This window comes from Nerophis lumbriciformis, linkage group LG22, assembly GCF_033978685.3.
Source record: "Nerophis lumbriciformis linkage group LG22, RoL_Nlum_v2.1, whole genome shotgun sequence".
NCBI classification, from domain to species: domain Eukaryota; kingdom Metazoa; phylum Chordata; class Actinopteri; order Syngnathiformes; family Syngnathidae; genus Nerophis; species Nerophis lumbriciformis.
Genome location: NC_084569.2, coordinates 14357552 through 14371920, shown reverse-complemented (window position 1 = coordinate 14371920; position 14369 = coordinate 14357552). Strand labels below are relative to the sequence as shown.

Sequence of the window (14369 nt, the reverse complement as noted above, 5' to 3'; positions counted from 1 at the left end):
TACATAAATCAGAATCAGAATCAGAATACTTTTATTGCCATTGTTTGAGAACGGGTTCACAAACTAGCAATTTTTCTTGGTGCAATCGTGCAACATAAAACATAACACAGATTTGGTAATAACAAGAGCTGTAACTGAGCTATCAGATCTTGTTATAGACTTAGAAGGAATTCAAAGATAATAATAATAATAAAGATAATAATAATAATAATAATAAAGAGAACTTGTTGGGGAAATGTCGGTCATCTGGACGCAATGGGTTCTTCTAATAATAATCTTTTTCTTAGCATCTGGGATTTAACGAAAAGTTTCTAAAAAATATACTTTTAAACCACCTCCTATGCATTTTCTCTTCCATTTTTGTCATTTCGGCATGTTTTTCTCAGACTGCATTGCAAAAACTGAAATCTAAGTAAGATGAAATATCTCAAATAAGGGTGATATTTTCTTATTTTCTGTCTGATAAGATAATTCTTCTCACTAAGCAGATTTTATGTTAGAGTGTTTTACTTGTTTTAAGGGTTTTGGTCCTAAATTATCTCAGTAAGATATTACAGCTTGTTGCTGAGATTTGATGACCTATATTGAGTAAACATGCTTGAAACTAGAATATCAACTGTTGCAAAGCTGTGTCATCAACACTCACAAGTATAAAACTGCTTTTTTAAAGTAATAATTTCTTATTTCAAGCATGTAAAAAAAAAAATCATGACTTTGACACAAATGTGTCTCATAATTAAAACAGATGACAGCCAAATGGACTTTGCTGTTTTATTTTCAATGAAACAATAGAAAATACGTTCTCATAAAGTAGTACAGTTGTCACAGTACAGTAAACTGACAGTTAATATTCAAACATTTAAGATGTGACATTTCTAACAATTTTGAACAGAAATAGTTCATGCACATTTTTGGCCGGGGGCCGGTCTGTATATATGCACACTAATTGACTGAAAGAGCACGCACTTGGCGTGATGATGTCATGTTATCGATGGAAAAATGCATTTTTAGACCATATGATTTGCCTGAGCGGCTAGGAGACCCCGAGAGTAACAAGCGGTTGCCTTGTTGCCTTTTCATTAAGAACAATAAATTAGTTTTTAGTATAAGTTTGCTGGTTTCAAGAAATGTAATGCCGAGCGCATATCATTATGTCAAGATAATGGCACTAGCATTTACTTCATTTAAGAATATTTTTCAACATATTGAGCAAAAAGGTCTCTTTTTTTTCTACCTAGAAAAGTGCACTTGTTATTAGTGAGAATATACTTATTTTAAGGTATTTTTGGGTTCATTGAGGTTAGCTACCGTATTTTTCGGAGTATAAGTCGCACCTGCCGAAAATGCATAATAATGAAGGAAAAAAAACATATATAAGTCGCACTGGAGTATACGTTTCATTTTTTGGGGAAATGTATTTGATAAAAGCCAACACCAAGAATAGACATTTGAAAGGCAATTTAAAATAAATAACAGGCTGAATAAGTGTACGTTATATGAGGCATAAATAACCAACTGAGAACGTGCCTGGTATGTTAACGTAACATATTATGGTAAGAGTCATTCAAATAACTATAACATATAGAACATGCTATACGTTTACCAATTAATCTGTCACTCCTAATCGCTAAATCCCAATGATTGTCACAGGTGTGGCGAGATTATTCTCTGCATTTGACCCATCACCCTTGATCACCCCCTGGGAGGTGAGAGGAGCAGTGGGCAGCAGCGGTGGCCGCGCCCGGGAATCATTTTTGGTGATTTAACCCCCAATTCCAACCCTTGATGCTGAGTGCCAAGCAGGGAGGTAATGGGTCCCATTTTTATAGTCTTTGGTATGACTCGGCCGGGGTTTGAACTCACAACCTACCGATCTCAGGGCGGACACTCTAACCACTAGGCCACTGAGTAGGTAGTCTCTTACGTGAATGAGCTAAATAATATTATTTGATATTTTACGCTAATGTGTTAATAATTTCACACATAAGTCGCTCCTGAGTATAAGTCGCACTCAAACTATGAAAAAAACTGCGACTTATAGTTAGAAAAATACGGTAATTTTACTTGTTTTGGAAAGTGTTGACAAGCCGAATTTTCTTGTTCTATTGGCAGATACTTTTGCTTAGTTCACATAAAATAACCCAAATTTTTGTTGTTTTTTTTTCTTGGTTTTGAACACTGACTTTTTGCAGTGTGGCGTTCACATTTCAAGCGGTCTCGGTTCGCCAGCGTGCGAATGATCGCATTTACAAGTGACAAAACGAACAACAACAGCAGAGCCAACGCATCAAAGTTCCTTTCAACCACAGCCAACATGACAAGCGTGAACGCACCCTGAAAGTAAAAAGGGGGAGCCACACCTCATACCACAACAGCACACCACCCCTCATTTCAATAAAACGTTTCCTTTTTTACAAAAGATGAATGGGCTCTTTCTTCCGTAATCTGCCCACCCTTCCCAGGCCTGTACCCCCCGATGTTTACCCTATGGACTCGCATGTGTGCGGGCCATATTTGCTTTAATAAGCTGGATTGAAGAGATTGGAAGGGGGCCGTCCGGGTTAAATGACACCAGAACCCAAGCGGGAGAGAACCTCGCTGGCCCCTCGATCTCTGATCCCCGACTCATATTACGCCCGCCATGCCGTGTTCTATTGGGCTGTGGCGGGTGACGGTAGGTTCTGATTATCCTGTCAAGGTAAATGTCCTGATTGGGACTTGACCTGTGATGGGTGGAGTAATTTGTAACTTGTCATGGCAAAGACAAACAAAGAGGATTGCACTGACAATCATACCTGTTAAGCGGACACATGTGGTGGATTTCGGAGCCGTTTTAGGGCAATTAAGATGATCGGGCGTCAGTGAACTACACATCTCGGCCTGGTTTTCACGTCAATCACATCTGTCTGCACTTTTCTGTGGCTGCATAGTCTCCTCGGTGTGTTAAACACACTGCAAAAACTGAAATCTAAGTAAGATTAAATATCTCAAATAAGGGTGATATTTGCTTATTTTCTGTCTGATAAGATAATTCTTCTCACTAAGCAGATTTTATTGCTAGAGTGTTTTACTTGTTTTAAGGGTTTTGGTCCTAAATGATCTCAGTAAGATATTACAGCTTGTTGCTGAGATTTGATAACCTATATTGAGTAAAACATGCTTGAAACTAGAATATCAACTGTTGCAAAGCTGTGTCATCAACACTCACAAGTATAAAACTACTTTTTCAAAGAAATAATTTCTTATTTCAAGCATGAAAAAAAATCATGATTTTGACACAATTGTGTCTCATAGTTAAAACAGCTGACAGCCAAATGGACTTTGCTGTTTTACTTTCAATGAAACAATAGAAAATACGTACTCATATAGTAGTACAGTTGGCACAGTACAGTAAACTGACTATTTAAACATTTAACATGTGACACATATATATATATATACAGTATATATATATATATTCCTTGCGCACTAATTGACTGAAAGAGCACGTACTTGGCGTGATGATGTCACGTTATCGATGGAAAAATGCATTTTTAGAAAATATACTTATTTAAAGGTATTTTGGGGGTTCATTGAGGTTAGCTAATTTTACTTGTTTTGGAAAGTCTTGACAAGCCAAATGTTCTTGTTCTATTGGCAGATAATTTTGCTTAGTTCAAGTAAAATACCCCTAATTTTTGTATTTTTTTTTTCCTTGTTTTTGAACACTGACTTTTTGCAGTGCAGTCCGAAAAATACGGTTTTCACAACGTCCTAAATGATCTCAGTAAGATATTACAGCTTGTTGCTGAGATTTGATGACCTATATTGAGTAAAACATGCTTGAAACTAGAATATCAACTGTTGCAAAGCTGTGTCATCAACACTCACAAGTATAAAACTACTTTTTTAAAGTAATAATTTCCTACTTCAAGCATGAAAAAAAAAAATCATGATGCCGAGCACATATCATTATGTCAAGATAATGGCACTAGCATTTACTTAATTTAAGAATATTTTTCAACATATTGAGCAAAAAGGTCTATTTTTTTTTTCTACCAAGAAAGTGCACTTGTTATTATTAGTGAGAATATACTTATTTTAAGGTATTTTTGGGTTCATTGAAGTTAGCTCATTTTACTTGTTTTGGAAAGTCTTGGCAAGCCGAATTTTCTTGTTGTATTGGCAGATAATTTTGCTTAGTTCAAGTAAAATACCCCTCATTTTTTTTCTTGTTTTTGAACACTGACTTTTTGCAGTGTAGCAATGTTTTTTCTACTTTTAGTACTACTGCAGAAGTATTTTTTTGTTTTGCAGGTATACCACCGGTTTTGCTTACCATCACGGATGGCTTTGAATAAATAGTTTTGTGGTGTAATAAGCAATAAAGCAAATGGTGACATTTAAAATGTCCTGATGTAGCACCTAGGGTTGTACGGTATACCGGTATTAGTATAGTACCGCGATACTAATGAATCATATTCGGTACTATACCGCCTCGGAAAAGTACCGGTCCGCCGCCAACCCCTCACCCACGCACCCCCGCCGTCGTCACGTCGTGTCATTGCTGGTATACGAGCAGAGGAGCATGTTCGGCAGCGCGCACACACGGAGTACTTACAAGCAGACACAGTATGTAGACAGAAAAGGGAGAACGGACGCATTTTGGCTTAAAAACTGACGATAAAGGTGAAGTTATAACACTGAAACGCCCTCAGGAAGAGGTGCTTTAAGACAAAGATCAGCCCCAGTCTGCAGTGTTTAAGCTACTTCTAAATCACTAATCCTTGTCTCCATGGCGACAAATAAAGTACGTTTTTTACAAGTATCATCCCTGCAGGACGAGGAATAGCTAAACATGCTTCACTACACACCGTAGCTCACCGGCGTCAAAATGTAAACAAACGCCATTGGTGGATCTACACCTGACATCCACTGTAATGATACCAAGTACATGAGCGTATCTAGTCAATACTACTATGATTATGTCGATATTTTTTGGCATCACAACATCTTTTTTTTCTTTTTTAAATGTATATTATGTTTATAAACTCAGGAAATATGTCCCTGGACACATGACCAATGTATGATCCTGTAACGACTTGGTATCGGATTGATACCCAAATTTGTGGTGTCATCGAAAACTAATGTAAAGTATCAAACAACAGAAGAATAAGTGATTATTACATTTTAACAGAAGTGTAGATAGAACATGTTAATAGAGAAAGTAAGCAGATATTAACAGCAAATGAACAAGTAGATTAATGAATTTTCTACCGCTTGTCCTTAATAATGTTGACAAAATAGAATGATAAATGACACAATATGTTACTGCATATGTCAGCAGACTAAATTAGGAGCCTTTGTTTGCTTACTTACTAATAAAAGACAAGTTGTCTTGTATGTTCACTATTTTATTTAAGGACAAACTTGCAATAAGAAACATATGTTTAATGTACCCTAAGATTTTTTGTTAAAATAAAGCCAAAAATGCAATTTTTTGTGGTCCCCTTTATTTAGAAATGTGCCGAAAAGTACCGAAAAATATCGAAATCATTTTGGTACCGGTACCAAAATATTGGTATCGGGACAACACTAGTAGCACCTCCCTGACTGAGCTCTTAACTCAAAACACTTGCATATGAAAACAACGTCTCCTAATGAAGTGAACTAAAATCAATGCTTGGCCCAAGACAGCACACTTTTAACATGTACAAGCCTTTTAAAAATAAATATTAAAAAAAAACAAAAAACAATAGAATAACATGTACAGTATGTTCTACGAACAGCTGCAGTAGTTTTAAGATGTAACAATGTACAGCATCTCTCCTTCTAGCTGCTTCTGTCAAACACACCATCAGCAGATTTCCATATTTTCATGGATAAATGTACGTCATTGAGAAAGAATTTAACATTCTTGGCTGGTGTTGGACTCATTCTGCGTCAGTATAGTGCAGACTAGCTCAAATTGTTACCTCATTTGATTATTTTATTTCTTAATTCAATGATTATCATCCATTTCTTCTTCTTCCCAGCTCTGTCTTTCACACTCACCTTATTTTCCCATGCGTGGAAAAACTAAGTCATGTCAATATCTAGCTATAAGCTAATGCAAGCGAGTAAGACCAAGCAGATGTTTTGGGCGGATCTTACGGGGTTGACTGTGACATTTGCTGCACCGACTAATGGCGGAAATGCTTGTGACTTAAATGTTTCCTTGCAACTTAAAGTTAAGTATCTTGTCTTTGCAGTCTATTCAATTGAGTTTAAGTTGAAAAGGATTTGCAAATCATTGTATTCTGTTTTTATTTGCGAATTACACAACGTGCCAACTTCACAGGTTTTGGGTTTTGTCCATACAGTCGTGGTCAAAAGTTTACATACACTTGTAAAGAACATAAAGTCATGGCTGTCTTGAGTTTCCAAAAATTTCTACAAGTCTTTTTTTTTTGTGATAGAGTGATTGGAGCACATACTTGTTGGTCACAAAAAACATTCATGAAGTTTGGTTCTTTTTATGAATTTATTATGGGTCTACTAAAAATGTGAGCAAATCTGCTGGGTCAAAAGTATACATACAGCAATGTTAATATTTGCTTACATGTCCCTTGGCAAGTTTCACTGCAATAAGGCGCTTTTGGTAGTCATCCACAAGCTTCTGGTTGAATTTTTGACCACTCCTCTTTCAGCTAAATGTGTTGGTTTTCTGACGTGGACTTGTTTCTTCAGCATTGTCCACACATTTAAGTCAGGACTTTGGGAAGGCCATTCTAAAACCTTAATTCTAGCCTGATTTAGCCATTCCTTTACCACTTTCGACGTGTGTTTGGGGTCATTGTCCTGTTGGAACACCCAACTGCGCCCAAGACCCAACCTCCGGGCTGATGATTTTAGGTTGTCCTGAAGAATTTGGAGGTAATCCTCCTTTTTACTGTCCCATTTAAAGCACCAGTTCCATTGGCAGCAAAACAGGCCCGTAGCATAATACTACCACCACCATGCGTGACGGTAGGAATGGTGTTCCTGGGATTAAAGACCTCACCTTTTCTCCTACAAACATATTGCTGGGTATTGTGGCCAAATAGTTACATTTTTGTTTCATCTGACATCACATGGACAAAGATAAGACCTTCTGGAGGAAAGTTCTGTGGTCAGATGAAACAAAAATTGAGCTGTTTGGAGGAGAAAAGGTGAGACCTTTATTCCCAGGAACACCATTCCTACCGTCAAGCATGGTGGTGGTAGTATTATACTCTATATTACATAATAACAGTAAATGAACAAGTAGCTTAATGATTCATTTTCTACCACTTGTCCTTACTAATTTTGACAAAATAATAGAATGATAAATGACACAATAAGTTACTGCATTTGTCAGCAGACTAAATTAGGACCCTTTGTTTGTTTACGTACTACTAAAAGACAAGTTGTCTTGTATGTTCACTATTTTATTTAAGGACAAACTTGCAATAAGAAACATATGTTTAATGTACCCTAAGATTTTTTGTTAAAATAAAGCCAATAATGACATTTTTTATGAATTTATTATAGGTCTACTGAAAATGTGAGCAAATCTGCTGGGTCAAAAGTATACATACAGCAATGTTAATATTTGCTTACATGTCCCTTGGCAAGTTTCACTGCAATAAGGCACTTTTGGTAGCCATCCACAAGCTTCTGGTTGATTTTTTGACCCTTCCTCTTGACAAAATTGGTGCAGTTCAGTTAAATTTCTTGGTTTTCTGACATGGACTTGTTTCTTCAGCATTCTCCACATGTTCTCAACGGGGTTTAAGTCAGGACTTGTAACCGAGTCTAATGACTGCATCACATGACCCCTATTTAAATGGGCTCAGAGAAGTCAACAAGTTAAAAGGCCATGCCATGAAGCTAATTTGATTTGATTGTAACTTTTCTACATCATAAAAAAAGATAATGTATGTTGCCGTATGTATACTTTTGACCCAGCAGATTTGGTCACATTTTCAGTAGACCCATAATAAATTCATAAAAGAACCAAACTTCATGAAAGTTTTTTTTTGTGACCAACAAGTATGTGCTCCAATCACTCTATCACAAAAAAATAAGAGTTGTAGAAATTATTGGAAACTCAAGACAGCCATGACATTATGTTCTTTAATTAAGTCTTTGTTAAGTGTATGTAAACTTTTGACCACGACTGTACATATATACATATATACTGTAGACATATACACATACTGTATATACTGTACATATACATATATATGTGTGTATGTATATATACATATACACTTATATACGTATATATGTATATATACACATATATTTGTATATAGACATACATATGTATTCATATGTATATATATATACACATAATAAATATACACAATTATGTATATATAATTAATTAATTATATTATCAAATTAATTATACATATAATATTTAATTAATATTTATTTATTTAATATTTAATTTATATATTTATTTAATTATATATATATATATACATACATACATATATACATATTTATATACTAATCCCTCGTTTATTGCCGTTAATTAGTTCATTATTCATTATAAATCAAACATTGACAGCCCTTTAGACAAGAAAAACGCCCTCATTGGCTTGATTTCATCTTGTGGCCAAAACTACTGGTATGTAATATTGATATTTTTTACTTTACTTTAGACATTTTTATGCTTAAAAAATGCTTAATTTATGGCAAAAATAGGGTTAGCCGCAAATGTGTCGAGGGACGACTGTATGTAACATCACAGACCTTTGAAATTATTTTATTTTATCTTTAATCTTTAGGGTTGAACTTGAAATAAATTTGAGCTAAACTTTTGCTAATCTATGTGTATTTGCACAAGTATTTTCATAAATACAATAGGTCTATGTCTTTTATATAATATAATTTTTATTCAAAACATAAACAGAAAAATATATCCATCGTAATAATATTTTTACTCCTAAAAGAGACGTTTCCAATATTTTGGTCTTTTTATTTAGTGACATAATAAGGCTAAAATATTCGACAAAACTGTTAGATACAGAAACCATGTGTGTTACTACGAAAGAATGAACATTATTAATATTAGTTCTATTGTTAGTTGTATGACAGAAATAAATTATTTGTACAAATAGTTTTGTACGTGTGCGATTATTTTGCATTAAATCAAAAATAAAATTGTTACAAATAACTTCACATTCAATGTTTCCTTTTGCCACTGAGTGCAAACAAGAAGTAACAATTGTGGTTCCATTTTAACTAAAAAAAAAAAAACTATGAATGTTTTTGAGTGAAAAAACAACGAATGTGGCGGTGAAAGTGACTTGTATTTATTTACCCTGCGTGTGTCGGGGTGAGGTGAGGTCACAAGCAAAATTTCCTACACGGACCATAACATCACTTAAGTCACATGTTTAGCCACACGTTTTTCCAACAAGCCTTCTAATGTTTTGAATCTGATGAAATGGAGTCTTTACTGTTGATATATGAAGAGGGAAACCTTAGGTTCTCCCAGTTCAATGGATGTGGATCACTGGCTCTATCTAGTGGTTGAACACTGCAATGACAACTGGAGAAATATACATTTTCTGTTCGAGGGTCTAACTGGATAAGCTGCACTGACATTTTAACATTGTTGTCATACAAGTGTAAGAAAAAGTTAACCTCTGTTAAAAGGCTCTGTTTTTCAAAAAAATATATTTATATGATTATAATTTGTTGTGCAAGTGTAAAACATTGTCAGTCTATTAATGATTTATTGGGAATGTCTGTTAGAATTTTTTAAGTTTTTTTTTTTTTATTAATAACTTTTTTTTTTTTTTAATTGTAATGCCTTCTTTTTTGCTTTTCAAATCAAAATAAATAATACAATATTTGTTTTGTTTTTTTACATGTATTTTTAATGTAAAAACTAAATGAATCATATCAAATTAACAACCATAAGGTATGGTTATGGTTTGAGTTTATTTCGAACACAGTGCAAAAACTGAAATCTAAGTAAGATTAAATATCTCAAATAAGGGTGATATTTGCTTATATTCTGTTTGATAAGATAATTCTTCTCACTAAGCAGATTTTATGTTAGAGTGTTTTACTTGTTTTAAGGGGTTTTGGTCCTAAATGATCTCAGTAAGATATTACAGCTTGTTGCTGAGATTTGATGACCTATATTGAGTAAAACATGCTTGAAACTAGAATATCAACTGATGCAAAGCTGTGTCATCAACACTCACAAGTATAAAACTACTTTTTTAAAGCAATAATTTCTTACTTCAAGCATGAAAAAAAAACAATCATGATGCCGAGCGCATATCATTATGTCAAGATAATGACACTAGCACTTACTTAATTTAAGAATATTTTTCAACATATTGAGCAAAAAGGTCTCTCTTTTTTTTTCTACCAAGAAAAGTGCACTTGTTATTAGTGAGAATATACTTATTTTAACGTATTTTTGGGTTCATTGAGGTTAGCTAATTTTACTTGTTTTGGAAAGTCTTGACAAGCCAAATTTTCTTGTTCTATTGGCAGATAATTTTGCTTAGTTCAAATAAAATACCCCTAATTATTGTATTTTTTTTTCTTGTTTTTGAACACTGACTTTTTGCAGTGTAGCAATGTTTTTTCTACTTGTAGTACTACCGCAGAAGTATTTTTTGTTTTGCAGGTATACCGCCGGTTTTGCTTACCATCACGGATGGCTTTGAATAGTTTTGTGGTGTAATAAGAGAGTTAAACCCATAAAAGCAAATGGTGACTTTTAAAATGTCCTAATGTAGCACCTAGGGTTGTACGGTATACCGGTATTAGTATAGTACCGCGATACTAATGAATCATATTCGGTACTATACCGCCTCTGAAAAGTACCGGTCCGCCGCCACCCCCTCACCCACGCGATAATATGATTGTTATTATTATATTATGATTGTTTTGGAAAGTCTTGACAAGCCGAATTTTCTTGTTCTATTGGCAGATCATTTTGCTTAGTTCAAATAAAATACCCCTAATTTTTTTCTTTTTTTTGAACATTGACTTTTTGCACTGCATGCATACATTTACAACATGGTACATCACGAATTCCTGTTTACCTGCATTATCCTTTCCCTTTCCATACTTTGTAACTGAGCTACTGTGCGGAACAATTTCCCTTGTGGATCAATAACGTTTGTCTAAGTCTAAGTCTAAGAATCAAATGCATAGGGAAATTCTGTAATATTATCATTCACTTTTAGAAGAGGCCCTCTGAGGTCAAACATAACTGCGACGTGGCTAAGGATGATGTTCGAAATCGGTTCTCCCGGTTGTTCGATAAGAAAAGAACCGATTCCATGGACTCGAATCCCTTTTTGAGAACCGGTTCCCGTTATCGAGGCCACTATAGTAAAGAAAAAGAGTTGGTTCTTTTTTCGAATCCCTGGGAACGAATCCCTTCCCACGTACAGCAAATGCACGTTGATTGATGACTGTGGTGTTCTTAGTGTCATAGTGTGTTTAGTTAGTATGTTCCAATAGCAGCAGAAGTGCACTTTTTGGAGAGCTGTATTATTTTCAGTTTTGTGCCCAAAGGACTGATTTTATTTAACACTATATTATTATTTATACACCTATAGTGATCACAGAGACAGGTTGTTTTTGTGTTACTGTATATATTTGTTTTTCTGAAAAATCCCACTTAATATACTTTGGGTAACAACAGTCAATATTTTTTTTTTTTTTTTTTTTAGAGGGGTAACAGTCAATATTTATTTATTTATTTTATTTTATTGTTTTCTTATAAAATAAAAGTGAGCTTTTGTTGAACCAAATATTGTGTTTTTTTCCATATACAACAACCTATCTGGATTCGATAAGAGAATCGATAAGGAGTCGGTTCGATAAGAGGATTCCATAATGGGCTCGAACTCGATAATTTCTTATCAAACATCATCACTAGACGTAGCCCTCAATGTTTGACACCCCTGGTTTAATCAAATTTAGGCTCATTAAAGGGGAACATTATCACCAGACCTATGTAAGCGTCAATATATACCTTGATGTTGCAGAAAAAAGACCATATATTTTTTTAACCGATTTCCGAACTCTAAATGGGTGAATTTTGGCAAATTAAACGCCTTTCTAATATTCGCTCTCGGAGCGATGACGTCACAACGTGGTGTCACATCGGGAAGCAATCCGCCATTTTCTCAAACACCGAGTCAAATCAGCTCTGTTATTTTCCGTTTTTTCGACTGTTTTCCGTACCTTGGAGACATCATGCCTCGTCGGTGTGTTGTCGGAGGGTGTAACAACACGAACAGGGACGGATTCAAGTTGCACCAGTGGCCCAAAGATGCGAAAGTGGCAAGAAATTGGACGTTTGTTCCGCACACTTTACCGACGAAAGCTATGCTACGACAGAGATGGCAAGAATGTGTGGATAGCCTGCGACACTCAAAGCAGATGCATTTCCAACGATAAAGTCAAAGAAATCTGCCACCAGACCCCCATTGAATCTGCCGGAGTGTGTGAGCAATTCAGGGACAAAGGACCTCGGTAGCACGGCAAGCAATGGCGGCAGTTTGTTCCCGCAGACGAGCGAGCTAAACCCCCTATCGACCCTAGCTTCCCTGGCCTGCTGACATCAACTCCAAAACTGGACAGATCAGCTTTCAGGAAAAGAGCACGGATGAGGGTATGTCTACAGAATATATTAATTGATGAAAATTGGGCTGTCTGCACTCTCAAAGTGCATGTTGTTGCCAAATGTATTTCATATGCTGTAAACCTAGTTCATTGTTGTTAGTTTCCTTTAATGCCAAACAAACACATACCAATCGTTGGTTAGAAGGCGATCGCCGAATTCGTCCTCGCTTTCTCCCGTGTCGTTTTCGTCGCGCTTGCATATGGTTCAAACCGATATGGCTCAATAGCTTCAGTTTCTTCTTCAATTTCGTTTTTGCTACCTGCCTCCACACTACAACCATCCGTTTCAATACATTCGTAATCTGTTGAATCGCTTAAGCCGCTGAAATCCGAGTCTGAATCCGAGCTAATGTCACTATAGCTTGCTGTTCTTTCCGCCATGTTTGTTTGTGTTGGCATCACTATGTGACGTCACAGGAAAATGGACGGGTGTTTATAACGATGGTTAAAATCAGGCACTTTGAAGCTTTTTTTTAGGGATATTGCGTGATGGGTAAAATGTTGAAAAAAACTTAATATAATAAAAAATATAATAAGCCACTGGGAACTGATTTTTAATGGTTTTAACAATTCTGAAATTGTGATAATGTTCCCCTTTAACAATATGGCCTGTATTCAAACTGTAATTAATCATATAAGAAAATAAGTTAAAATGAGGTTGAATTTAGTGTGTGTGCATGGGATTGGGCCGCCTGTCCTCACCTTGCATGTGGAAGCCAGCAGGGAACCGTCCGGTTTCCAGCTCAGACTCTGCAGCTGGTCAGCGTGCTCCTCCAGAACTGAAGAAGTGACACACATCATCATCATTCAGAGAATTGTAAGGAGGACAGGAACACAAACATGATCCACCTTTGCTCATGTACAATAGGGACATGATTATGGCAGAAAAAAATGCAAAATAAAAACACCATATCAAGTATGAAAGATGCATGTGGGGAGGTTGGAGGGAGAACCCGATGAATCAAAGCATGTGTCTCCTTACAGCAGGGGTGTCAAACGTCCGGCCCACGGGATGAATTTGCTAAGTATAAAAATGAGCCAAAATTTTTGAGTGAAAGAAACTGCTGTTCTAAATGTGTCCACTAGATGTCACAATAGCAATTCTTTGTATCTTTGTAGATGATGCTACATATGTACAAAAAAAAATGAGCAAACTACATAAATAACATCCTGTAATTTGATTTTTATATTATTTTTTTATCTTGATAGATTGAAAATCAACACCACTGAGTTGACTGATGAACATTATCACACAACTTATTCAGAAAGTATAAAAAACGACAAATAAAGATAGAATACTATTAACCGCGAAAACCCCAACAACATTATGATTTGTACATTTTCAGAATGTGCTTGTTCTATTTTTAAACAAAGAAAACAATCTGAAGGTGTCTTTATTTTTAAGTTATCATGCCGTGATTTCACAAGTGCGGCCCACTTGCACTGCAAAAAGTCAGTGTTCAAAAACAAGAAAAAAAAAATACCAACATTTGAGGTGTTTTTATTTGAACTAAGCAAAATTATCTGCCAATAGAACAAGAAAATTTGACTTGTCGAGACTTTCCAAAACAAGTAAAATTAGCTAACCTCAACGAACCTAAAAATACCTTAAAATAAGTATATTCTCACTAATAACAAGTGCACTTTTCTTGGTAGAAAAAAAAAGAGACCTTTTTTCATCATTATGTTGAAAAATATTCTTAAATTAAGTA

General features: G+C 35.3%; 1 protein-coding gene across 1 annotated transcript in view; it reads right to left on the bottom strand.

Moving 5' to 3' along the window:
* coro7 (coronin 7) overlaps positions 1 to 14369 on the bottom strand; it is a 360770-nt gene that overhangs the window by 306616 nt on the left and 39785 nt on the right. Inside the window, exon 6 of the mRNA XM_061974176.1 lies at positions 13360 to 13436. Coding sequence (XP_061830160.1) covers positions 13360 to 13436 — 77 coding nt within the window. The remainder of the gene's footprint in view (positions 1 to 13359; positions 13437 to 14369) is intronic.